This window comes from Octodon degus, unplaced genomic scaffold (assembly GCF_000260255.1).
Source record: "Octodon degus isolate 3935 unplaced genomic scaffold, OctDeg1.0 scaffold00076, whole genome shotgun sequence".
NCBI lineage: Eukaryota > Metazoa > Chordata > Mammalia > Rodentia > Octodontidae > Octodon > Octodon degus.
This window is the reverse complement of record NW_004524652.1, coordinates 5,422,008-5,447,637: the sequence shown is the minus strand read 5'-3', so window position 1 is coordinate 5,447,637 and position 25,630 is coordinate 5,422,008. Positions and strand designations below refer to the sequence as shown.

Here is a 25,630-nt window from a genome sequence, read left to right as displayed (position 1 = left end):
TTCCACCCTCGGACAGCACGAGTTAGCACGGCACGTGCTTCTGCGGTAGGACCTGACAGCCCAGCAGCCTTGGGCGTGGCAGGAGATGTCCTCTGCACAGCTTCAGACAACTGGAGCCAATACCTCAGCCCACGTGCGCACACCACAGGTCTCCCATGGCAACTGCCCTTGCCACAGGCGCACCCCACACATTAGGCTGTAACCAGTGGACACCCTCAGCACGGGTGAATGCCTCGCACTCGCCACCAGTGTGCCTGCCTGCTGAGACGGCATCACCACTGGAAGCAAACACCTCATGCACCCACCGCGATGTGACAGCCAGACACTCACCACGCGTGTGCGGGGGGCTGCACGCCCTAACAGGTGTGAACACCCCTGGTCTCCAGCGTGGTACCATGTGCATATCCCACCAATCGGTGACTCCGTCCCAAAGCAGCAAATGGCCTCCTTCAGTCACACCCCCGTCCTTCAGTCCCCCCTACTGGCTGCCAGTGCAGAGAAGAAATCTTGGTGATGAGTATAATTTGCTTTTAATTAGAACAACGTGTGTAAATGACAGAACGCCACCGCCGTGCGCAGGTGGCGGCCACAGAATACGCATCAAACTCATTCTGCCCAAGGAAGGGGAAGGGAGGAGGCGGAGGGCTCGTGCGCAGGTGGCCCCGGCCCTCGGCCTGTGGATGGCGGGGCCGCTGCCCGCGCACGTGGCCCCTGCACAGTAAGCGGGTGGGAGCAGAGCAGCAATAACACTGGGTGAGTCCTTCCTTGCGTAAAACATCTGAATTCATTGAAGGTATCAAAAATATACCCTGTAAACCAATACACCGTGTACACCCGCCTCTCCTTCCCACGGCTGTGGCCACCGAGGGTGTGTGGAGAGCATCCAGGTCGGTGACATCTGCTGGCCTGACCCAGCTTCCAGCAGTCCCAGGGCTGGGGCGGCCCGTGGGAATTGTGGCGAGAGCCCCAGAGGCTGGACAGGGCCCGTGTCCATCTGTCCAGAGCACTAAGCAGGATGGGAGGCGGAGGGAGGGCGCGGGGGCCGCTAGCTCAGATTAGACTTTGGTTCCAAATGTGTTAGGGGGAGGCAGTGGCGTGGAGGTGCGTGGTTGTCCTGCTTTGGGTCCCTGGCCGCCCTGGCCACACGCGTGGCCGCTGCACGCCCGCTGTATCCCTCCCTTCCCCTCCCGAGCACCAGGTGAACGTCCCCTGAGAAAGGTCATTGCACAGGGCCAGCCCGGGTGGGAGTCGTAGTTAAGGCTTTAGACAGGCAAGGATGCCGGCTCCGGACGGATGGATGCACGCACGCGCGGGTGGGCGGACTTGGGTCGGGGCTCCTTCCTCGCTGGGACGCTCTTTTGCGCTGGGAACTGGCACTAGCCATGCCGGTGGTCACTCACTGTCGGACAGCGTCTCGTACTGTGAGCACAGAAGCGGTTTGGGCTCCTCCTCCCAGGCGTGGTGGGCGCCGGCGAGGGGCCCGCTGCCGGCAGGGAGGCCAGGTGGAGGCGGAGAGCCCATGACACCTGCCTGCAGTCTCATGATCAGGGGGTTGTAGGGGAATGGCGTGGAGCCTGCAGGAAGACCAGGAGACAGCTCAGGAAGCCCCCAAAGGCTGGGCAGATTCTGGGCCACATGTTGGCCACACCAGCAACTGCCCTGGCCCTTCTGTGCAGCAGCCACCCAGAGTCCTCAGGATTGACCTCCCTCCCAAACTGCTCCAGGGCTGCTAAAGCTGAATCCTGACTACAGAAAGGAAACCCAGGTCCCTGCCCCTTCCAGCTTCCTTCCCTGGGCCCCGAAGCCCTGGTCCCCCCCCCTCCCCTGGCACTTCACAGCAGATGCGCACTCTGGGGCAGGGACAGATATACCCTCTGTGCCCACAGCCCTCCCACCCACGCCACGGCACCCACCTGCGGACGAGGGCCGGTCCTCCCATACACGGTTGGTGAGCGGCGTCCGGCGATTGCAGTCCCCCTCGGAGTGCACCGAGGAGACCGAGGGTGGCCGGTCCCCAGATGCCAGGCCTGGGGCTGGAGACTTGGCTTTACGGCTGCTGGGTCTGCCAGAGACCTTGGCCTTCCCCCCGCCGCCTGCAGGACAGGGATGGGACTGTGTTGGACAGAGACGGCAGCACCAATATTGTGGGGGCAGCGGGTCAGGTCCTGCCATGGGGAAGCCACCTGCTGCTTGGGCCCTCTGGGGAGGGGCTCTACGATGACCCCTAGCCCCAGTGAGGTCCACCAGATGGCCGGACCTGGCATGGAGCTGGAGGGAAGAGGGTCGCAAAGCCTGACTGCCCTGCAGCCCTGAGGTCACGACCCTCAGCATGACACCAGGGCTGATGACCCCTGTACGACAAGCAGGACCCCAAGGCCAAGTTGGACCCCACTAACATTCCAGAAGTTCTCAGAGCCCCAGAACCTATAGCCTTTGCTGGTCACCGGGCACTGGCCGGCTGCTGCCCCTGCACCGTGTCCTCCCAGCACAGGTGGTTCCTCTCTCCCGCCCAGTGTCCCCCAGGAATCAGCTGGTGGCCTGGCCAGGGGCAGGGTGGGGCGTGGGCAGCGGTGTCAGCGTCTGCGGAAGCAGCAGCAGCGCCAGGAAGAGGCGGACACCGGGTGTCGCCCAGCTTGGGATTAGCAAACTACAGAACAATGTCCAACACGCACGGACAGTCATAAGCTGGAAGCTCGAGGGGTCAGAGGACGCAGGAGCAAGGATTAATAACACCAGGTGGGTGGGCTGGCAGGACAGACGGGGCGGGCGGGGAGGCCGCAGACCTGGCGAGGTGAGCGCGGGGTCGCTCCGTCCGTCAGCAGCGGTTATGGGCATAGCGGCCGTGGGCAGGCTGGCACTGGCATTCAGAGGGTTAAAAGCATTGGCGCCGAGCGGCGGGGGCTCTTCCCACTGATCATATTTACCCATGAGCGCCTTTCTAATTATGGCCTCCAGCCCCATGTTGGTGCTGGTATGCTCCGGCACCGCCTGGCTTCTACAGGTCATAAGGCCTGGGATGGAGAGAGACAGACAGACGGACGACACACATGGGCCGGGCCGGGAGCCAGAGGGGCGCAGGGGGTGGGGTGGGAGGAGGAGGAGAGAGAATACACGGTGAGCACATTTCGCAAAGCAACACCTCTCGTCAATTCCCTCCCCCTCGGCCTGAGGGGGGTGGTGGCAGTGGGGGGCTCCTGAGGGCTCCCCAGAAGCCCTGATGTTCCCAGGCAGTGGAGCTGGGGAGGGGAGAGGCCCCCAGCCTCATTCCTCTCTGCTTTGGAGAGCTGGAAGCCCCCGCTTGCCTCCAGTCCCGACCCAGCTGCTGCTGCAGACCACCAAGTCCAGTGGCTACCAAGTGGGTTCAGGGGGAAGCCGGCCTGGCCGGGCAGGGTGGCTGGGATCTGGCATGGAGCCAGAGCTGGGTTCTGACAGGGGCAGGACGGGGTCTGTGAGCGGAGACACAGCCTGGCTCCTCTGGGAGCTGGGAGAGACCCAAGGAAGGACGGTGACTTGATGCCCCTGCTGGACCCCCAAGCTGGGCCTGCCTCTCAGCCCCCCATCCAGGAGCCAGAGGAGAAAGAGATGCAGAGACGGGTGGGGTGGGGTTCACGGCCATGCAGTTAGTGCATGCGAGGGACAGGGCAGGGCTAGAGAGAGCTGACGACCACGGCACCCAGCCCCAGCTGGCCTGGCCCCAGGGCAAGGAAAAAGCAACGAGGCCAGCACCCAGCCCTCAGACCGGACGCTTCCTTCCGGACCCCCTAAGCCTCTCTTTCAGTTTCCCAGGTTTCTTCTCTCTGCCTATGAGCCACGCTGGGGGACCTCTGTGCACCCCAGCCAGGCAGGGGCCACTGCACTCTGGTTACTGGGACGGACATGGCTTCAAAACCTTGTGAGGAAGCCCCAGCCTGTCTCGCCTGCCCCAGGGAGGAATCTGGGGAGCTTTACACTCTCCAGGCAGACAAGGAACATCGAGGGGCCCCTTGCCAAGGACTCGAGTGCCTGCCTCCCAGCTGTGCCCTTCAAGGCTCTGCTCCTGGCTGCCACGGCGCTGTCACAGCAGCTGTAACAGCCCACTGCGGGTCACGCCACCTCCCATGGGCATTAAAAACAAGCCACACTCACCAAGCAATACCAGGACTTCCAACAAGGGTGAACAACAAAGTTAAAATCCCACATATTTGGCCGACATAGGAAAGCAGAGTGCCACGGTGCAGCCCCAGGCCCGAAGGTGGCTGGGCAGTAGCACTGTGGGGCTATGAGCACCCCTAGGCCACGAGCCCAGGACGGGCAGAGCGGGGCTCAGGCTGACGTTTCTGCACTGAGGACCAAATGTGAGCGCCAGAGAGGGGTGCATGGGAGCTGATTATTATTATTATTATTATCAAACTGCTTTAAGGCAAAAAATAAGCTGGGCGCAGAAGCATGCGCCTGTAATCCAGCACTCTAAGGCACTGAGGCCGGGTGGCTCCAAGTCTGAGCCCAGTTGGGGAATTTAATGAGACCATGTCTCTAAGTAAAAGACGTGAAGCAAGGGCTGGGTGTGCAGCGCAGCACGAAGGTCCCGCTTCCCACCGCCCTGTCTGCACCAGATGGCCTCCGTGCCCGGCGCATGTGTCTCATTTGTGTAGATGCCGCGCCCTGGTTGGGACTCCTGCTGGAGGCCCTCATAGCCCTTGGTAAAGTCCAAAAGGCTGTCCTTTGCTGGTCATGCGCCTGGAGCTTAAGGCCCCTGGTGTCGACCTACAAGGCCCGTGAGTCCCTGCCCTCTGGCCACAGCATCCATGGAAGGACCAGTGTCCTTCATAACTCTAGGGACAGACTCCGCCAGCACCCCAACTCTGCGGCCACCGTGGTGTCAACTGCCTTGGCTGCAGGTACTACCGCGAGGGCCTCCCACGTCCTCCCTCCATGGGGGCAGCAGAAATCCAAGCACCATAGAAGTCTTACACTCCAGGCATACGTTTTATGCCCACTTCCCACGTGCACCTGCATTTGATGTGGCAAAACAAAACCCAGTTTCCCAGCTGGCCTCAAGAGCAAAGGAGCCGCTGGCCGTGAAGTTCTGCCCCCAGCCCAGGGATGTGCAGCCCCGAGTCTACCGCTCGCTGCAAGCAGGCGGCTGCGGCCTCACGGAGCCCCTCTTGCAGCCAGGGCTCTCTCTGCGAGGAGCGCACAGCTGGCTCTCCTGATGCCTGACCAGGTCCTACTGCGGGTTGCCTGAAACCAGGGGGAGGGACTGTCCTTGAACTTGGACAGTGGTGGGTGGGGCTGACCTGCTCCAGTGATGGCCGGCATGTTGAAGATCTCCGTCCCAGGCTGGCCAATATCTGCAGTGGGGACAACAAGATGGGTGAGACCCGGGGCCCACCTGAGCTCACCTGCTGGCACCTGTCCTACAGGACACCTGAGTGGCCCCCATTTGTTCCAACCCTGCAGCATCGCAGGGCTGGGGCTCATCTAGTGTTCTAACAAGCTCACTTGGGGCTGAGGCTCCTGGTCCTGGGCTGCTGGCCGGCCAGGGAATATTCCCTGGGCCCAGAAAGGGTGCAGCTTGGCATCTACCCAGGCAGCTTGGCAAAGGGACCACTTTGTCCAGGCTGTGCCTCCCCATGGACAGCCTGCAGGGTCTACATGCCAGGCACTGGGATAGGGATTCACTCCCAGCAACCACGGCAAGGGGGAAAGGAAGCCACGGGGTGAGGCTGCGCCTGGGGCCTGGTCCCAGGCCACTGTGGCCAACAGTCTCTTGCACCTGCTGTACTCAGCATGGTACTAGGTGTGGATTCTGTGCCATGGGAAAGCTGTCAAAAAAGAAGTCTGTGCCAGACAGGGTGGCACATGCCTGTAATCCTGCACCCAGGAGGCTGAGGCAGGAGGATCGGCTGAATGTGGCCTTGAGGCCAGCCTAGACTATACAGAAGCCTGGAAACCCGATGTCCTCTTACTGTATTCCGGCTCATTCCGGTTGTGGGTGTTGAGTTTCTTGTTGATCTCCTGCTTCTTAGACTTGACCATGGCGGAGTTGCTCTCTGTCAGCTTGCTGAAGAAGGCGGGCGGCTGGCTGGCATTGCCTGGAGACTTGGAGCCCATCCTGCAAGAGGACTGATGCCGGTCAGCTTACTCAGCACTGGCCTTGCATGCCTCCAAGGATGGGGTGCTCACCCCAGTGCAGACCGGGAAGTCCAGGAGCAGCCCTTTCACTCCTGTGGCCACGTCCCCTGTCAGGAGAACAGGCCCCCTGGAAACCTGGCCTTGGAAGGGCTCTGTGCCTGGGAAGTACCTGGGCTCTGTCTGGTCCCCATCCCGGTATAGCAGTGGATACATGGTGCTCCGAGGATGCCCTGGCTCTGTCACGCTCTCCGGTGGAGACACGGGCTCAATGCCATCCTCACCACTGAGAACCAATGTCTTGCTTGGCTCTGGAGACCTGGGCCGAGAGGGTTCCAAGTGTCAGAGCTCCATCCTGCAGGGGATGCTACTCCACTCTACCTGCTTGGCTCTCAACTAAGGCTGGGCCCGCAACCCTCAGCAACTGCTGCAGACTGTGTGTGGCAGGAAGATCACAAGTTCAAACCCAGCCAGGCAACCTGGTGACCTAATAAGGCTGGCTCAAAGTAAAAAGGACTGGGGGATGCACTCAGGGCAAAGGCCCAGGTTCCACCTCTCGAACTACACCACGCATGCCAAAGCTTTGTGCCAGACACAACTCCCTGGCCTGGGTGTGCCAGGCTGCGTGGAGTGCATCCAGATGTGTGCACGTGTGTGTGCGGTGCACGTGCTCCACAGGCCCCGTCCCACTGACTTCCTGCTAGCAGGCAAGTCCCTGTGGAGGCCCAGTTCCTTCACCTGTGGCGTGGGCACAACGTTGCGTATTGGCATGTGGCCTGCCAGGTGCGACAGGCCCTCGCTCACTACCCACAGTGCCCATACAATCCTATCGTGCCCAGCTTCAGCCTCAGTTTCCACCCATGTAGTGCATCAGACGGGCCCTGCCCTCTGACTGGTTCCCCTTGGCTCACCTCTTGCCCCCCTCGCTGTGTGGGGAGCCACGTGCTGGGGTGCCATGCTCAGGGGGCGGGAGGTAGAGGTCATTGGGTGGGCGGCGGAGGTCCAGCACTGGGCAGCTGGCTCCAGGGAAGGAATAGAGAGGGGCAGGCAGGGGTGTGCTGAGCTGCTGCGGGTGGTGGCGTGTGTAATCCTGTGTGATGACCTCCTGCAGACAGGGGCGGGCTCAGTAGCGTCCTGCAGACCAACAGGGTCCCTGGCCCACGGCCCACCACCCCACCCACTGCCTTCTGGGCTCCAGGGACCCGATGGCTCCCTTGGACTGGACCTGAGCGGCTTCACCCAGGGGCCTTTGAAGATTGGGGTGCTCTCTGAGCAGTGGGTCCCAGCACCTGCCTCTGGGACCTCACCAACCCCAGCCACCAGCCATTATCGGGGGTCTGGGCACACCCCTCCCTCCCAGGTAGGGGAGGAGTAGTTACACTGATATGCTGCGCAAGGGTGACCACCCGCTGGTGACCTTTGACCCCTGGGGCAGTCTGAAGCAGCGGGCTGGATGCGGGCTGGCTCTCGGGCAGCGGCCGCAGGTGCGGGAGGTGGGTGGCCTCCCCTCCAAGCTTCCCGGGGCCTGCGGGGAGAGTGGGGTTGGTGAGGGGCTGCCTCAGTTCCCCCACCTTTGTGACAGGGTCACAATGCATGGAGAGGGTACCTGGCTGTTTGTGCCGTAGCTCTCCCTCCAGGTGGCCCTTGTCTAGCTCCTCCAGGTGCTTGGGGAGTGCCTTGTCGTGGGTCAGGCTGGGGGAGCTCACTGGGCTGACAGGCTCCACCCCTTCGGGACTGTAGCTGTGGTAACCTGCACAGGACATGGCCAGGCTCAGAGGCAGGGCTGTACCAGGGTCAGGGCTTCCCTCCCTGGCCATTGCCATGGCAACCTATAAGAGCTTTAGAGGTGGGGCTGTGTCCAGGGGTGGGGCTGCCCACCTGGGCTGTCTGGGGCTCTGGGATGGGGGAAGAAGGCAAGCCTAGGTGTGAAACTAGGGAACTAGAGGGACTACGGTCAGACAGAAATAGCAAGGGGCGGGGTCTGCAGAGACAGAGTAGACAGAGCGAAAAGGGGGATGGCCAAAGGTCTGCGGGGACAGGGAGATTGGGGTCAGAGCAGAGGATGAGGCGGGCAAAGCCCTGGACCTGGCCCCCAGCCCAGCATGGGGCAGGGGGCTGTGCTCCAAGCACTCCCCTTCTTTCTGGGGTGCATGTGGCTTGGAAGAGGTAACCCCAGACTCCCTCATGTGAGAGAAGGATACAGAGTTGGGGCTCCCAGCTCTCCCCATTCCCAGACAGTGTAGGTGCCCCTCCCTTCCCCGCCATCTCGCTGCCTTGGTTTCCTCCAAATCCACACACAGCAACAGGCAAAATCCACCAACACTGAAGCCCCCCTGCATCCCCGCTCCCCGAACAAAGGCGCAAAGGGGCTGATGGGGGTGCAGTCGGAATCCAAATCACAGATCCATTCATTAAAGGAAAAAACCAAAAATCAAAAGAACAAAAAAAAAAAAAAAGGGAAAAAAAAAAATCACGATCAAACGATGTGCAAATGATGAGCCCAGGAGGGGCGGAGGCTGGAGAGCCGTTAGAGCGTGCAGACCAACAGGGACGGGCTCAAGACCGAAACAGCGAAACCAACGAAAAATAGGGGTGGGGGATAAAAAGCAAAGGTCTGGAAATATCTGTAGGCCACGAGAGGGGCAGGCGGCGGGCCGGGACTCTTACCATGGTGAGGGGAGTCGTTGGCCCGCGAACCTCCTTCTCGCGGCCCCTTATCGTGGGCAATTTGACGCATGATTATCGCGTCTATGAAGGTGGCCGCTGTCAGGGTGGTCTTACCCAGAGAACGGAGTTCCAGTTCCTGGATGGAAAAGGGTTTACTTTGAGTCTTTCCCCGGTGCGGGTCGGAGGCCGAGGTGGGCGGAGCCGGCGGGTCCGGGCTGGCGTGGTGGGGTGCGAGGCTCTTTGCCGGGGTGTGGGCGATGGCTGCGTGGCTGGAGCTGGGGAGCACGAGGGGTCGGGGCTCGGAGCTCTTGCTGGGGGAGGAGGTGGGCTCGCGGGCCGGGGGCTTGGTGAGGAAGGCATGGCTGGTGTCCGTGCGTGGCCGCTCTGTCCGGGCAACCCGGGCAGACTCCTTGGGCAGCAGGACGGGCTCCATGAGGGTGGGGTAGACCCCATCCAGGGTGCTACCCAGTGGACAGTGGGTGGTGGGTGGGAATGTGGCAGCCAGGCGGACAGGGGAGGAGGTGGCGGTAGACCTGGGGAAGATACCAGAGTCAGGCGGCTGCTGGCCAATGGGCTCCCCTGGCCTAGCACCCAGGAACGCCCAGATTCCTGGCTGCTCCCTGGACACACCTGCCCCTGGGCTCTGACCTGCCAGGCCCACCCCACTGATGCACTACCCCATCGCAGAGCCGCCTACCTCACTCATCCACTCACTCAGACATAACCTTGCTAGAGGCCAGGACCCATTCCAGTCCCTGGGAATCCGGCAGCAAGTGACAGACAAGAGCAACGTGCCTATGCTGAGGACAGGCTACACACACACACACACACACACGTGAGCACCTCACCAAACCGTGCTGACTGCTCATCGGCCACATGGCAGGGCGGGCAGGAGGGCTGCTCCGACACTAGGCGATCCATGTGTGTGCGGCCGAGAGGTCGCTGGCGCTCCCTTCTGGCCCCCACAGTCCCTTCTTCCCAACTCACACTCGGGCCCCCCAGCAGGTCCGCCCTCCTGCTCCTCCATCCAACCACACTCCCTCGCCTGCCAACCCAAGCCACCCAATCTGCACCCAGCCACCCAGCTGTCCTGCCTCTCTGAGCCACCACCTGGCTGGCCAGCCACCCATCTAGCTGGTATCCTCCTGCTCCTTCAATCCACCCACTCCTCCACCTATCCAGCCAGCCAATCTGGTTTCTCTGTCACACTTGTCTGTCCATCCATCTACTCTGTTTTTCTACCATATCCATCCATCCATCCATCCATCCATCCATCCATTCTTCTGCCTCCTTCAGGTAAACCATCCATCCACCCAGCCTGTCACATCCCCACCTGCCCACCCAAGCCTCATGCACTTGCCCACCCAACGAGCCACTCCCTGCCTGCCTCTTTAACCCATCTTTCCAGCCCTGGTCTCCCCAAGCAGCCAGGCTTACCCGCTCCCGCTGCCCAGCACTCAGTCTGCCCAGGCATCTGTGCCCCCATGCTGCCCCTGCTGCCTGCTCTTTCCCTATGCAGCACCTGTCCCCACCCATCCCTGTGCCTAACGGGCCCACCTCAGGACTGTGGGCGTGCTGGGCTCCACAGAGGTGATGATGCCCTTCACGCCGGCGTTGTGCAGCACGCTGGGCCTCTGCTGCAGGGCATCCTGGGTCCGGGGCGAGATAGGCGAGTGCTGGTGGGCGTGGGTGTGCGTGGTGGGGCGGCTACTGCTACTTCCTGTCCCACTGCTGCTGCTGCCATTGCTCTGCTCTGTACCTGGGGCCAGGTGGTGGGTCAGGAGGGCAGAGCTGCTGTGGCCGCTGGACCCTGGCCTGGGGCGGGGACGACGCCTACCAGGTCTCCAAATGGGTGCGTGCTCCACAGTGGTGGTGGACGTGAGGATGGACTTGTCCCGCTCCCGTTCCCGGTCCCTGTCCCGCTCCCGGTCGCGCTCTCGCTCCGATGAGGACATGGCAGTGGGTTTTGTCAAGTGTGCAGGGCCTCCTGGAGAACCAAGCAGAGACTTAGCGGGGCGCACAGCCACAGGGTGAGGCCCCAGGAGACGGGCAGCTACCTGGGGACAGCGGGGAGCTGCTATGGCGGCTGCCGAAGGGCTGGGGTGCAGTGGGGAGGTAGGCGAGGCGGTCCATGGCAGCGGCAGGGGCGCTAGGCGTTGGGGGCACCAGCACAGGGAGGTGTGGCACTTGGGACAGGTCGATGATGCCTGGAGGAAACAGGAAACTGAGCAGGGGCAGGAGAGAGCCGCACTACCGCCCCGGGACAGTGCCACCCCGAACAGAGGGACGCCACCAGCCACTGGAGCGCCCTGGCCCTCCTGCCTGGGTACAACGGCCTTGTAGCGGCTGCCCTGTCACAGGGCATGGCTCTTCTAGTCGCCTCCCTCTGTCCAATCCTTTCGAGTTCCCCACAGTGCCCTGCCAGCCCCTGCAGGTACTGGGTCTATCCACAGCCAGCTGGAGGGAGCCTTGAGCACTCCACCCAGAGCAGCACCGGCTGCGGGTGCCCAGAAGTCACGCGCTATCCCCTGAACATCGACGGTGGTGCAAACCAGGCACCAGCGTGAGACATCCTGAGGGGCTGCACCACGCAACGCCTGCCACAGCGCGTGGGGCCACACGCACAGCATGCGCACGCCCATCCCCCAGCTGGCTGTGTGCACAGAGGTGCCTTGTGGGCATCAGCGAGTGACGGAGCCTGGCTTTCTTGCCACATCTGGGCACACTCAGCTCTGGTGCAGCTGGGTGGCGGGCAAAGCCAGACCCACAGGTGCCCCGTTGCTGCCTGCCCGCCCACCCACCTCGAGGGCCGGTGGCATAGTTGAGTGCCAGGGAGGACTCGCGGGGTGACAGGCCACGGAGCATGTCAGCGCGCTGGGCCATGGCGGTTGCGGCATTGTGGTGCATCTGCTGTGAGGTGATGTAGTCATTGATGATAGTCTGCCGGTTCTCCAGGGCTGCCGTGTCAGGGTAGCCACGGATGAGGTACGGTGGGTACAGGTGTGGGTACGTGGGGTTGGGGGCCAGGTGCCGGGGCAGGTAGTAGGCGGCAGCTGCAGGAGGGCAGGGAGCAGGTGAGGTGACCTGCCTCAACATGACATCACCCTTGCCCTGAGCCTCCTGCTCGATACCCTGGGGCTCTCCCCTGTACAGGGGAGACCGAAAATGCAAGTGATGCTTCAACTCCACCCCCTCATGGCGGGGGCCCCGGTGCGCCCTCAGAGCCCCTGGGGCTCTCCATCTGTGGTGCTCCGGCATCCTCCGAGTGTCTTCAGCTGCACTACTGCAGCAGCTGCCTCGAGGGCCTAAGTCCACTCAAGTCACTCCCGAAGTCACCTGGACTTGGGGAGCCAGACCCAATGAGGGAGGTGGCCAGGCGCCTTTCTGTCGGGTGTCGCTAGGCAGCAGCACTCACTGTACTTCTGACTGCATAGAGACACTCAGGAAAGAGGACCCCAGAACTGTGGCAGGAAGTGGCCGGCAGGAGGGGCCCGGTGTGTGGGCAGGGAGGGCAGGCTGCAGGATTTAAGAGCAGCATGTCTTTCACTATAATAAAAAGTTTTTAAGGGGCCAGGGAGATAGCTCAGTAGAATAAGCACTTCCCTGGCAAGTGTAAGGGCCTGAGTTCAATCCCTGGTTCCGCAAAAACAAAACAAAAAAAAAACAAAAAAAAAGTTTTTAGAAACATGCCCCATGGTTTCTGATCACAGGACACACGTGTACGGGTCCCCAGGCGGGAGGCAGACACAGGCTCCCCAACACGTGGGGTCGTCTCCCATGTGTAATAGATTCTGCACTGAGTCTCCCAAACACAAGGCATTGGAATACCGATCGCTAATAACCCCAAGCAGCACGCTGTTTGAAAAGACACAGGTCCTGTCTGGGGGATGTGCGCACTAGCGCTCTCTCTTAATGTGTCTGTAATCCCTAAAGACCCCAAAAAGTCCTACAGGAAAAGAAAATCACTAAAACCTGTTTCACCTCCTCCCTCAAATCCTGCTCTAAGCCAACTTGTTCACGACCATGCATTTGGGTCTTCCTGCCCCCAGGCCTCGGGGGGCCCCTTCCCATGGGAACCAGGTGGCAGGAGCCCTGGGCCCAGCATTCACAGGGCTGCCAATCCTGCACACCACACCCTGGCCAGTCACCTGCGTCTAGAGGGATCCCTCTGGAGATGGAGGCGGGGTCGAAGGCCAGTGGGATGTGGCTGCGGTAAAGGTCCACGCCGCTCACGCCACGCAGCAGGTGCTCATAGGGAGAGATGGGGTGCGGGTGGTGCTCAGGCACGGCACTATGTGGCGACTTGGCAACCTCACGAGGCGTTGATGTCAGCTTCCGATCCTGCGAAGTCTTACTGGACAGGAGGCTGGCTGTGAGGACAGTCACAGGCAGGCTCAGCAGGGTGTATGGCCTGGCACAGGGCCACAGGGGGGAGGTGACCGGGCTCCCTGGCTCCCTCCCTCCACACGCCATCTTGCCTGCTTTCAGTTCAATTTTCCTTTCCATCTATTCGTCCTTCTTAAGAAATTCACTCACTCACTCGACTCATTCACTCATCCACTCATGCGAGGACACTGTCTGTGACTGCAGCAGTACCCGCACCCAGCCGAGCGCGGTTCACCCCAGGGGACGAAACAAACTAAGCCCTCGAGTCCCATGGAGGTCACATTCAAGGTAGGAGTCGGAAGTGAGATAGTAAACACACCGGACTTCAGTGCTAAATGCTCCAAGGGAGAACTTTAAGTGTCAGAGCGTGCACGCAGAGCTGGATGTGGGGGACTCCTACGTCACCAAAGGCAGTGAGGGAGATGGGCTGAAAGGGGCCAGTGAGTCACAGATGAGAAAGGCGGGGTCAGTGTGTGCTCACTGACAGCAGGTGCCCAGCCTGGGGCGCCCACACCCCACGGATGTGAGGCCTGGCAGGGAGTGGCCTGCAGAGGTGACCCTATGCAAGTATAAATTTGCTAGGAAAGAATGGATGGAGGACTGGCCTCATTTAATTTCTTTTCAGTTCTAGGGAATGAACCCCAGGCTGTGAACCCCAGGCTGTGAACCCCAGGCCTTCACATGGAGCCATACCCCCAGCCCTTATTTTATTTTTTATTCTGAGACCATGTCATTTTAAACTGTCCAGGTTGGGTTTGAACTTGCAATCCTCCTGCCTCTGCCTCTCCGAATGCTAGGATAACCAGTGTACAAGATCATGCTGGGCGGATTTAAATTCCTAGAAGCGTCTGCGAGTACAGGATGCTGAAGGGGCTGGGACGGAGTCACAGAGGGAGGTCGCCTGCCCTTCCACACTGCTGCCCACTCACCCTCCTGGAGGCGTGGCGTGGGCTCCCGTGTGGTCACTGGTGAGCCTCGTGGCAGATGGCTGGCGAAGGGTGCGGCATGGTCCTCATAGGTCAGAGGGCTCTGCCTCGGTTTACCCAGCTCGGGCACCACGACGGGCGCCCCACGGGTGATGGAGCCCCCAGAGCCCCCTGTGGCACCTGGCCGGCCTTTGAGGCTCTCTTCATAGCAGGCACGCTCGAGCACCCGGGCATCAGCCACCACGTCCAGCGGAAGCACAGACGGGAAGGTGCGGCCAGGGCTGCCAATGATGGAGCGAACGTCGTGCTTCTTAGAGCTGGCCGAGGATGCGCCTGTGTCGTACTTCAGCGGGGTGCCCTAGGGGTCAGAGTCACAATGAGTCAGGAGCACCCCCTGGTCACTGGAGGTCCCCAGCCAGGAAGTAGCTGCAGGGTCGTGCCACACACTCTGTCTTCCGATGCCTGGCCCTGCCTCGCCCTTTCTGCCTCGAAGCCATCACCAGGAACTGAATCCACTGAAGCCCTAAGCCACATCACCCTCCCTCAGGGCTTCTGTCCCAGCAATGGTGAGGTGACAACCCCAAGCATGCAAGAGCTACCCTGGCCACACCAGCCCAGTTGTCCCTCCTATCTGGAACACAAAAGTGACATGCTATACCCCTGAGAGTAGGGGGACCAAGGGCCCTGCTAAGAAAAGGACGCATACTCTGTCCTGGACCCAGAGCTGCCCGAGTACTGCAGGAAGTGGCAGCAGAGCGCACAGCAGGCGCCCTGCAGGGCAGCGTGGCACCCCTGCCCAGCTCCCCCAGGCCTGGGCCGTGGGCTTGGGCCCCGAGGTAGGGCCTCGGCTTTGCATTTGTTGGATTTGTAGACAGAGCCCTGGGTGCCACAGCACCCTGAGCAGCTAGGCTGCCAAAAGGACATCCTGCCACTGCCACCACCTGTCTGACGGCCTGGGGACGCGGCACAGCGAGGCCAACATTTCCAACACCTTCAAGAGATGACTTGCGCTTCCCAGTGAATCCTCGAGCGGCAGCCCAGCCCAGCCCTGCCCAGAACACAGCAGGTGCTGCCCCCGCAGCACCACAGGAGAAAGCGCGCCTGTCCCCAGCACTCTGCCTGCCCCGAGCAGCTGTGGGCCCTCTGTCCTTCCACCCGCATGCTCCCTCCTCCTCCTTCCCATCAGGCCGTGTGAGGGCGGTGGCCCTCGAGGGTTTCCGCTGACTGGCTCCTTTCCCGTGAGAATAGGTCCCCTACTGTACCAGACAGGCCCAGGGTGCCACCTGCGGTGTGGAGAAGTGGACCCCGAGGACATGCTCTGAGACTGTGCTGGGGTGCCACAATCTGCCAGGAGCTGCCGGGTGAACCTAGGCCAGGTCCTTAGTGTCTTTGAACCCAGTATGCTGGCAAGTAGAACAGAGACAGGGAGGGAACCCCTGCCACACAGCACATGTGCTGCCCTACCTGGGTGATGGAACCTTCCTTGAGCGGCCGCGGCACCAGGGGCAATTCAGGTGTGCGCCGCAGCTCCTCGCGTGGGATCTCGTGGATGGAGCGGCCGGCCTCCTTGACTGTGGCCACCAGGCCTTCGTGGGCTGGCTTCAGCTTCAGGGGACCCAGGGTGTCCAGGGACCGTCCCTTGTAGGCCTCAGCCAGGTCACGGGGTGGGGGCGGGGGCGGCGGGGAGCCCTCCCGTCTCAGCAGCTTGGCCTCCCGCCGCAGGCAATCCTCCTGGGCCTCCAGGCAGGAGCGCGGGGTTCCTGTGGGCAGTGGGAGGGCAGCGCTGACCCCAGCTCCCACACCCACCTGGCAACCCCAGGCAAGACCTCCATCCCTGGCTGGACCACCCGGAACCCCAGCCACAGCTGCTCTGCACAGAGGAAGACAGGAAATAAGGAGCTGGCACACGGTAGCCACCTGCCTGTCACCAAAGGGCACCGACAGAGTGAGATCCTGTCCCCCTTGGCTTTCAGACTGGCATGGAGCACGTGGGTGTGCTGCCAGGCTGGGGTGGTACCCTGTCGTCCTGCACACCCTCCCTGGGTTCCTTCCACACCCAAGCCAATCCAGGGCACTGAGCCTCCCATCCCTGGGTCCTGGGCAGCACCTTGCGTGATGGAGCCGCGCAGGTGATGCTGCTCCTTGAGGTGGTGCGGGCTGTGGTGCTCGGGCGGGATGGCGCGGCCCATGAGACCTGGTGGGAGAGGATGTGGGCGTGATGGCACAGCACGGGGATGGGGCCCAGGACCAAGGGAGCACAGGACCCGCAAGCAGGCACCCATCTTCCAGGGTCCCCCAGGTGCAGCCTCAGGAAGCCGGTACTCCATCCTGGCCATCCCACCTCCTCCCTCCAGGGCGTGCTGAGACAATGTCTTCCTGACCCCCTGCCCCTTGAGCTGGCAAGATGCAGGATGGTGGCCGAGTCCCCTGGTGGGGAGGTAAGGGGTGAGGAGTGGCAGGGGACAGTGGCACCCACCCTCAATGCCAGCAGAGGTGACGGCCCGGCCCACGCGGCCCTCCATCATGTCATAGGTGCGCTTGGGTGCCGTGGGCTCGTGGGTGGGTCCGGAGCTGTTCCTGCCATCCTCCTTGGAGCACTGGGACACAGACGTGGCACCTGGAACCACAAGGCACAGTGAGGGGCCTGCCTGCGTGTGTCCCACGGGCATCTGCACTGGCCAGGGTCTGAGCAGAAGGGGAGCGAGACCCTGGTGCAGGCCTGGGGGCTGTCAGGCTGGGCTGCCCCAGGACCTCTCCTCCTGGGTGCCCACGTCTGGGTGTCAGAAAGAAGCAACAGGAGCCGCAGCCTTGCCCCGAAACTAAGCCCTTGCTTCCACTCCCAGGCCTGAGTCCTGCATCTGCACCCCATGGCACGAGTGGCTCAGGATGGGCGGCAGGCACAGCTGGGCTAATGCTGCCCATGGAGCCACCGGGTCTTCCCACCAAGTCAGAGACCCTGGACACAAACAGGCACCCACACTGTCCCAGCCCACTTGCAGACAGGAGATACACAGGAAGTCTCTAAGGTCACAGCCGCCAGCACCAAGAGGTGCCCGGCCCGTTTCACCAGCACCGCGTCTGCCTGGAAGCTTGCTTCCTACCACCACACCCCCTCACTCCTCCCTTGGGCTGTCTGGATCTCAAACCCAGACCCAGGCCACCCTGACCCCAGGCAGCCGGTCTGTGCCCTGCAGGGCAGCACAGTCTGCACCTCTCACGCTGTGTCCCTCACCAACCCAGCCGCCCGCTCCTGTGACCAGGAGGCCCGAGGTGAAGGACGCTGCCACGCCTGTGCCTCCACCTCCTTTCTCTGCCTGCTCTCTCGCCCACACCTCAGACCTGGTTCCAGAAGTGCCTGCCACCCCGGCCAGGACCCCAGCCCCTCTCCGGCGGCCGAGATGCACCGGCCCTGAGGTTTGGGGACACAGCTGTGACCTGCCTGTCCCAGACAGCACAAGAGCTATCAAGGTGGGGACTGTCTCAGGTCCCCAGGCCTGGCACAGGGCTGGCTCCCAGGGAACATCGCATGCCAGATCAGCCAGGGTGCCCGGGCGTCCCAGCATCTCGCCAGGGCACAGGGACCCCAGCACAAGAAGGGGCAAGGACCCGCCTGAGCCTTGGCACAGGCCCCGCACCTGCACTCACCCTCATAGGACAGCACGTGGCCCTTCTTGCCCTCATAGATGACGTGGCCCTTGGGCAGCCCATCCTCGCGGGCGCGGTCCAGGCGGCTGGGGCTGTCCTCACCCACAATCCTGGTGATGGTGCCCTTGTAGAGCACGTCGGCCGGGGTGCCCTGCAGGGCACGGACACAGTGACCCTCATGGAGCCGGCCGAGCCCACCATGCAGCCTCGGGCAGAACGGTTCCACTTACATCCCCGAAATAACCTCAGGCAGACGCCATTCTGATGCCCACTTCGGATGGGGAAAATGGGGCATGGGAAGTGGTTGAGGGACTTTGTGAAGGTCACCTGGCTCTTGTGGGCCAGAAATGAGACCCGATCCACGTGGACCAGGTCAACACTTTCAACAGCCTGTATGCTAAGTGCTGGGGGCCAGCTACCACACACTGGATCGCCCAAACCCCGACCAGGTACCCACTGCAACGGGCTTGGAAACTCAGCCCTAAAGTGTCCCAGCCTCAGCACCGGAGTCTCTCTGCGGGGGCTCCCCTGCCTGCATCCTCCAATGACCCCAAGCTGTGCCACCACATAGCCAACACCACCCCCATGCAGAGGAAGCAAGCACCCCGCCAGGAGATGTATTCAAGCCAACCACAGGTGGCCACGTGGTGACTTCCAAGAACATATGTGGGTGTGGCCAGGATGCAGCTAGCTCCGCAATCGGACAGCCAGGGACCAAAAGGCAGCCCCTGCCCACATCTCAGTGGCCTCTGTCAGTCACGCCCTTCTCTGGGCCTCGGCTCGCATGTTTATAGGATGAAGGCTGGATTCTGTGTCCCAAATCTGAGGCCCCTCTGCCGTCTGTCCAACCTCAGGAGCAAATGGGTTGCGTGGGCCCGTGCTTGGAGCCCAGCCCTGTCTCGAGTCATGTCCTTTAAGGACTGAGGACCTGCCTGCACCCTCAGTCTCCTCCAGCCATGGTGGAGGTTACCCTCCCCACCGCCTAAGTGACTCCCAGGCCTTGGAGGCCAGAGCACTCAAATGGCACCACTGTGGCTGCTCCTTCCAAAATCACCCTGCTCAGCCACCACCTGGGTGGCAAGGGCTGAGCCTCGCCTGGCTCCACATGGGACAAGTGCCAGCCCGTGTGCCTGCCGCCTGCTATGCGTGGTACCTACATGGGTGATGGAACCACGGTAGCTGCCCGGGTTCTCAGAGGGCGCCCGCGTGCTGGGGATACCCCGGGTGATGCTGCCTCCAGGCACGGAGCCCAGAGCTGTCCCTGGAAGACATGAGACGCGGGCGTCAGGGTCTGTGCCCTTCCCCAGGCCCCGGGCCCAAGAGCCACCCCAGGTCTCACTCAGGTCTCTCAGGAGCAATGGCTGGGAGGGGCTCCTGTGGCCTTCAGTGTGACACTGCCCACAGGGCTTGGAAAAGACCTAATGTTGACCCCACCTCCCAGTTGCAGGGACAGGAGTGAGGCCTCACCTCGTAGTACGGATGTTTCCTGGGCTGTGGGCACACCCAGGCTGTCAGGGGGCCCAGCCTGGGCCCGGGGGGACAGCTGCTCCTGCTTCACTCCACTGAAGGGTGCTGGGGGCAGCAGGGGAGGGATGAGTCCACATCACAAAGCAGGGAGCCCTCTCCATGTCACCACTATGGCTGGGAGTCCCAGCTGTGCCCCAGGTCCACCTCAACCCCCAGCTGGACCCCCGAGTCTCGGCCCAGGGCCTTACCCAGCTTCTTGGGGTCCATGGCAAGAGGCAGCCCCATGGTGACGGGGCCTACTGGGGCCTTGGCATGCTCAGAGTAGGGGACGTGCAGCTGGACCGACACTCCCTGTGGGCAGAGGGGGTCACAGTCCCAGCCAGGGCAGCCCACAGCCCCTTGCTGGAGGATGCTCAGATCGGAGCAGGCAGCGTGGGTTGGGCTCTGCACCACTGCCCCCCTTGTTCCACAGAGACACAGAAAGGCAAAGCCACTGGCCTGTGGCCACCGTGGGCCCAGAGCCTGTGCCTGGGCTGCCTCCCACGGCCTGGAGCCAGCACCCAGTGGGGAACAGTAGTGTTCCCGCCCTGCCCCACCCCGCCTCCCCTTGACTGCTCACCTGGGAGACGGCGCCCATCTGCCGCTCGAGGACCCCAGGGTGCTTAGCGGAGGAGATGAGGGGTGGCGGGTTGGAGATGGTGGGTGGGCGTGGTGGGCCTGGCCGGGCGCCATCATGCAGGCCCAGGGGCAGTGGGTGACCTGCAGGGTGAGGGGTTGCCTGTAGGGGCCACTAGGGGCGCCCTGTATGTGCTTCTGCACCCAGCCTGGCCACCAGGTCCCCACTCGAACTCCAGGGGCCCTGGCCACTCCTTTGCCCACTATTCGCAGCCCCCAGCCCATGTCCCTGCTCCTGCTTCACCCCAGGAGCCCATTCGCTCATGGCTCACACCCCGCCTGCTGCTTTCCCAGCAGAATCACTGAATGGTGAGTCCCACAATGGCTCCCTGGGCCTCCCCTCCGATCCTCCGCCACAGCAGCCTGGCTGGGTCGTCACCAAGCTTCACCTACTCCGTCCAGCCTCAGCCCTGGCACACGCCAGGCAGGGCTGCCCTTCCTCTCCTGTCTGGGTCTGCCCCAACGAAGCCCAGCACCCAAGAGAAGCCGGATGCCTTCCGATCTGCCTTCACAGCACATTCGATGAGCACCAACCGCCCATCCTGGCTCAGCGCCATGTGGGGAGGGGAAGGATGGAGCTGAGGTTGTCAGAAATCTGCAGCATTCGTGGATGGGACGGCGATGGGGAGCCAGAGGTGCCCGAGCTGGCGAGGCGCAGAGCAAGCTGTCATCTGCTGCCAGCACTCTTGAGGCTGGACGTGGTCACCAAGGAGGTGTCGGGGCCGCAGCCACTCACCAGGGGGTGCATAGGAGAAGGCAGAGGCAGCGTCCGGGGCATGCGGGGAGGCCTTGATCACCTCACGAGGGGGCATGGGGAAGGGCAGGCCTGACGTCCAGCACGTTGGCTCTGTGGGCAGCTTCTGGCCCTCAGCCGCAAAGGGCGGGAAGAACGTGGGCTTCTCTGCTGGGGACACGAAGCGGGCACGAGATCAGGTGGGGCCCAGGCCAGCAGCTCCGTAGGCCTGTGATGACCTGGGCACTGCCCAGTGCTCCTGCAGTGCTCCAGCGACACAGGAACGTGTCTTGGGCAGTGCTGGGGCTCTCAGCTGCCCCTGAGGTCAAAGAACGCAGTGCAGACGTGTTGGACCTGACTGTAACCTGGCTGCCAGGGGCGAGCAGAAGCCTGGCCCCGCGGGCCACTGCCATCGCGGCTCCTCCACCACCACCCCTGGGCCCAGTGTGCAGGAAGGAACAGCTGAGACGTGGACACAGACATCCTCTGGGAAACACAGTGCCAGCCCTGGGGGCAGGTCCCGAGCCACCTCCAGGGACCCAAAGGCAGCTTCGGGGCATAGCAGGAGAGCACAGAGATGGGAGTGCAGCTTTAGCCAGAGCCTCTGAGCTACCCAAGCTGTGCCGAGGGGCAGGGGCAGGGATTCCCGGGCGCGGAGACCTGCATTCCCTGACAGCCCCCAGGAGAAGTGGCCTTACTGCAAAGCCTAGCGGCCCCATGCTCTCCCGGTGTGCTTGGGCTGGATGGTGGTGGGCAGAGGGACTGGCCGGGCAGCTGAGGGGCAGCCTGCTCCTCCAGCAGGGCCCAGAGGAGCTGGGGAACCCGCCTGGCAGAGCCACGGCACATGGAAGCCAGGCAGGCACTTCTGGAGGGTGCAACAGCAGAGCTGGGTGTGCCATTCAATGTCCCTGGAGCCAGAGCAGAATAGGCACGTGACCAAGGCGTGGAGCCTGAGGCCAGGTGTGCCAGCCCCAGGGGAACGAGTCCAGGAAACAGCTGGTCAGCTACACTGCTATAGCCTCAGGGCTCGTAGTCCTGGAGGGTCTTTCTGAGCCCGTGTCCCGCTGCGCCAGCCCCGTGACGCCCACCCCTCACCAGGATGTCCTGGCCCCACTGGCTGCACCTCTGCAACACATTCCGAATCTGCCCCCTCGGCCACCCTGGAGGCCGGCTGCCTCCCTTGAGGCAGAAGGCCCTAGTCTTCTGTTCCCACGCTCCAGTCCCTGAGGCACCCCCTCACTTTGACAGGAACCAGAGGTTTCGAGACGTGGAGCAGACCGCGCAACGCTCTCACAACACATGCGCAGTTAAAGCCACCAGCAGCGCCTGCTTGTGGCACACGCCTCTGCCACAGCCCGGGGCCCCGCACACCTGCCTCGATGCCACCTGTGCTGCTCTCAGCCTCCTCTCCCGGCACCTCCCTCCCAGGGCCTCTGTTCCCTCCATTCTGCTGCATGCAGCACCACATGCCTTCTTCCAATGCCTTCTCCCCAGCCCCGTGCCTGCCACCGCCCAGGGGCAGAGTCCCCACTGCCCAGCTCAGTCCTCTCAGGGGGCCCAGGCAACCCCAGGTGCTGAGAAGATGCCTCTGTGGGAGGCTTCGAACCTCCTGCAGCAGGTGAGGGGCCAAGGTGGGTACAGCCCGCTCTTGGTCCAGGGACAGGTGTCCTGCTAGAGGTACAGGGCCAAAGCGACCAGCTGGTGCTTGGGGCAGCTGCTTAGGCCCCGGCTGCTGGAACCCAGGATTCCAGCCCAGGGTCCTGCTGTTCTTGGATGCCTGTACCAGCTGGCAGCGCCTGCACAGCCCAGGAGGGGCTTGTGTGCCAAGCTGACCCAGGCAGGTGACCTTTGGGGATGTAGGCTTGGGAGGTCTTAGGACACCAGTGGGCCAGAAACAGCAGGTTTGAGTAACAGGAGCTTCACGCAGTGACTCAGATGCTGCCCAGGGAACCTGGCGGCCTCAGCCAGAGCACAGCCGAGGTGATCGCTTCCTGTCACTGCCATCCTGACCCCCCCAAGGGTGCCCCACCAAGCCACACTTCTGGGGCCAAAAGATGGATTCGCTGAGCCAGGGGCCCACCACAGGCCACACACGGCCGTGGCACGCCCCATGCCCAGCCCACTGGCCCCCAACACACTCACCCTCCTTCTCAGCAGGGAGCACAGGGCTCCTGCTTCTGCCCCGTGGGCTACTGCTGGGCTGCTGGGCAGTGTCACTCTCAGGCTGCAGGTGTTGTACAGGGGCTGGGGGGACAGGAGCCAGTGGAGGGGGTGCTGTGTCCTCCCGGGAGGGCTCATGGGCCTTGGTGACCTGTTGGAGGGGGCAGGTGTGTATGGCATGTCACAGACATCAGTGTGTGCCCACGCAGCCGCCCAGAAACTCTGCTCACTGGTGGGGGCAGGGGTCTCCACACAGGGGGAGTCACCCACCTCAGACCGATGGGCCCACCCTAGTTGCCCAGCTTCATCCCTGTTCCCCAAACCCCTAGAATACTCAGATGGCTCCACTCCGGGAAGGCACACCACAGGTCAGAACTGGGGTAGGTGTGGGAGTGAGCTCTCCTACTTCTAGCTAAGAGACTCTCCTGTCTCCTCCCCTCCTGCTGGGGGTCTCAGAGGCCCCTGGGGTGGAGGTGGGTGAAAACCTGCCACCCCCCCACTCAGGCTTCCTGTCTCCACACTCTTCTCTTGGAGTAGAAGGCTGAAGCCCCTGTCACCCTGCTGTGCCTGGACACTCACAATAGGGGGGATGGCAGCCGCCCGCTGCTTCAGCTGCTTCAGGTCCAGTGGTTTCTGGGGCGAAGCGCTGGCCCTGGGATCACCAGCTGGGGTAAGGAGGCTGGGCCTCGGGGACAGCAGCCTGTGGGGATAGGCACATCAGGCCGGCGTCCTGCCCCTGGCAGCTCCAGGCTCATCATGGGGCACCCTGGGGCAGGGGCCAGTCTGTGCCCTGACCCTGGACTGGGAGCAGTCAAGAGAGGCGAAGAGGCGGGAGGAGGAGGAGCTGCAGGAACTGACTGTGAAGAGTGGCGCTCTCCTCCGGGCCACGCAGGCCCCACCAGGGCCAAGAGGGCCTGCAACCCAGCCAGAGCCCGGAAGCCAGGCGCAGCCAGGGGCCCAGGCCGGGATCCAAGGTCCCCAGACAGCCTGGGTGAGGAAAGGCCCAGACAAGCCAGCGCCTGCGTCTACACCCAAAGACCTCCAGGGGCAGCTGGAGGGGGAGGGGAGGCTCTGGGAAGACATCCCACCCAAACCCTCAGCTCGGCGCTGGGGCAGGGCTTCAGGTTCCCCTTACAGGGGAGAGGTGGCAGCTGCACCCCAAGCTAGAATCCTGCACCCTTGCCCACAGGAGACAGAGGGCAACAGACTTCCTGTGGCCTGGGGGGCAGGGGTGTGCAAGGTCACACGAGCCACCAGGCCCCAGGGGATCCCACCTTTAGGACCCCTTAGAGATTTCCAGGAAGCCCGGATGCAGGGCACAGTACCTCCACCAGGGGTGCACAGAACTGGCCTCCACCCCAGGGGCCTGGAATCCAGCCAAGGGCACTGCCAAGGCGACAGGTGCTGACACACACACACACACACACACACACACACACACACACACACACACGGCAGGCCACAGAAGCGGTGTCTGAGGCGAGCACTATAACAACCAGGACACAGAGCTGTACCACCTCCCGGCAGACGGAGCAGGGCTGACGTGGGGTCTCTGGAGCCCTGCGGGTGCCCGTCCGCCCCCTCAGCCTGCCAGGACCATGGCATGACAGCCCACTGCTGCGGGTACCAGCCCCCCACCCACACCTGCCACATGCTTAGCAGAGCGGGAACGGCAGAGAGCGCGGGGGACACCCGCTGAGGCTGTCCACGGCGTGCAGGTGGGGCTGGACAGAGGAAGGTCACCCTGACCCCTGCGCTGCCAGCCTCTGCCTCACCTGCCTCCCTCCTCCTTCGGCTCTGCCGTCCAGATCCGGCCATGCTTGGCTTCAGACAGCAGCATCTCCTGGCTCACCAGCCTCAGCCCTACATTTGCTGCCCTCTGACCAAGGTGCCCAGAGCTGAGGCCACAGGAAACACTGTCACCACCCGGGGCCCACTGTCCTGGGTCTGAGGCTGCTCTCTTCTCTGCCTGCTCACCGTGATCCATGGACTTAGCAGGTGCTACAGCCCACAGCTCCGCAAAAGCCTGGTTCTGCAGCCCCTGCAGCCGGGGAGCCATGCCTCGCTGGACTGGGCTGGAGAGGGCACTCCCAAGCCATCCTGGAAGTTCCTTCACAGTTCCACAGCCAGCGAGGATGCGACTGGGAAGACCACAGGCCCGTCTCTAAGGTGCACAGACGTCAATGTCCTCGAGGAGACCTCAGGGCCCAACCAAGCAGCCTCCCCCCAGGGAGGTTGGCGGCTCAGCACAGCAGACCAAGGCCGAACTCATCGCACCAGCACCCCGATACATGCAGAAAAAGCCTCTGACGAAATTCAACATCCATCCATGGTGGGGAAAAAGGGAAGGCAGTAGGTACAGAAGGACCTTATGTCAATCTGGCAAAAGCCATTTTGGCCAACCCACTACCAACATCCTATTAAGTGGAGAAAAACTAGAGTTTTCCCTCTAAAATCAGAACCAACCCAATATGCCCACTGTCACCACAGCTGCTGGCCAACATAGCATGGACAGAATCAGGGCAATCAGGCAACAAAAAGCGAGGAGACATGTACAGGGAAAGGAAGAAGATGAACGATCGTTATCTGCCATGATGTCATTTGCTGCACAGGAGAACTAAAACAGCCACAAAACGACCAATACAATTAAAAACCAAATTCAGCAAAACACAAAAATTTAAAATGCTGAACCTACTGCGAAGACGGGGAAAACACCACTCAGAACAGCACCGAAGAAAATGAAACACTCAGGAGTGAACCTCAGTGAAAGACCTCTATAACGAAAACCGCAGTGTTCTGAAAAAGGAAATCAAAATGGGCATCAGGAGATGGAGAGCTACGGGGGCGGGGGGGGGGGGGG

At 62.4% G+C, this 25,630-nt stretch overlaps 1 protein-coding gene across 10 annotated transcripts in view; it reads right to left on the bottom strand.

The window, feature by feature from the left end:
* Positions 1-510: 510 nt before the first annotated feature.
* Ncor2 (nuclear receptor corepressor 2) overlaps positions 511-25,630 on the bottom strand; it is a 125,117-nt gene continuing 99,997 nt past the window's right edge. For 5 of the 10 annotated variants that reach the window (XM_023720543.1, XM_023720538.1, XM_023720542.1 and 2 more), the window contains 27 exons: positions 23,350-23,470; positions 22,753-22,921; positions 20,614-20,781; positions 19,822-19,961; positions 19,451-19,553; positions 19,203-19,307; positions 18,893-18,996; positions 17,736-17,886; positions 16,567-16,707; positions 16,198-16,284; positions 15,555-15,850; positions 14,094-14,448; positions 12,927-13,148; positions 11,580-11,831; positions 10,836-10,985; positions 10,616-10,765; positions 10,336-10,537; positions 8,893-9,311; positions 7,718-7,861; positions 7,491-7,636; positions 7,023-7,216; positions 6,284-6,430; positions 5,949-6,094; positions 5,277-5,330; positions 2,784-3,011; positions 1,914-2,093; positions 511-1,574 (listed from right to left, as the gene is read on the bottom strand). In XM_023720543.1, the coding sequence (XP_023576311.1) occupies positions 1,393-1,574; positions 1,914-2,093; positions 2,784-3,011; positions 5,277-5,330; positions 5,949-6,094; positions 6,284-6,430; positions 7,023-7,216; positions 7,491-7,636; positions 7,718-7,861; positions 8,893-9,311; positions 10,336-10,537; positions 10,616-10,765; positions 10,836-10,985; positions 11,580-11,831; positions 12,927-13,148; positions 14,094-14,448; positions 15,555-15,850; positions 16,198-16,284; positions 16,567-16,707; positions 17,736-17,886; positions 18,893-18,996; positions 19,203-19,307; positions 19,451-19,553; positions 19,822-19,961; positions 20,614-20,781; positions 22,753-22,921; positions 23,350-23,470 (4,756 nt within the window). In that variant the 3' untranslated portion in view covers positions 511-1,392. The remainder of the gene's footprint in view (positions 1,575-1,913; positions 2,094-2,783; positions 3,012-5,276; positions 5,331-5,948; positions 6,095-6,283; positions 6,431-7,022; positions 7,217-7,490; positions 7,637-7,717; positions 7,862-8,892; positions 9,312-10,335; positions 10,538-10,615; positions 10,766-10,835; positions 10,986-11,579; positions 11,832-12,926; positions 13,149-14,093; positions 14,449-15,554; positions 15,851-16,197; positions 16,285-16,566; positions 16,708-17,735; positions 17,887-18,892; positions 18,997-19,202; positions 19,308-19,450; positions 19,554-19,821; positions 19,962-20,613; positions 20,782-22,752; positions 22,922-23,349; positions 23,471-25,630) is intronic. The other 5 variants (XM_023720544.1, XM_023720547.1, XM_023720541.1 and 2 more) reach the window with 4 other exon arrangements.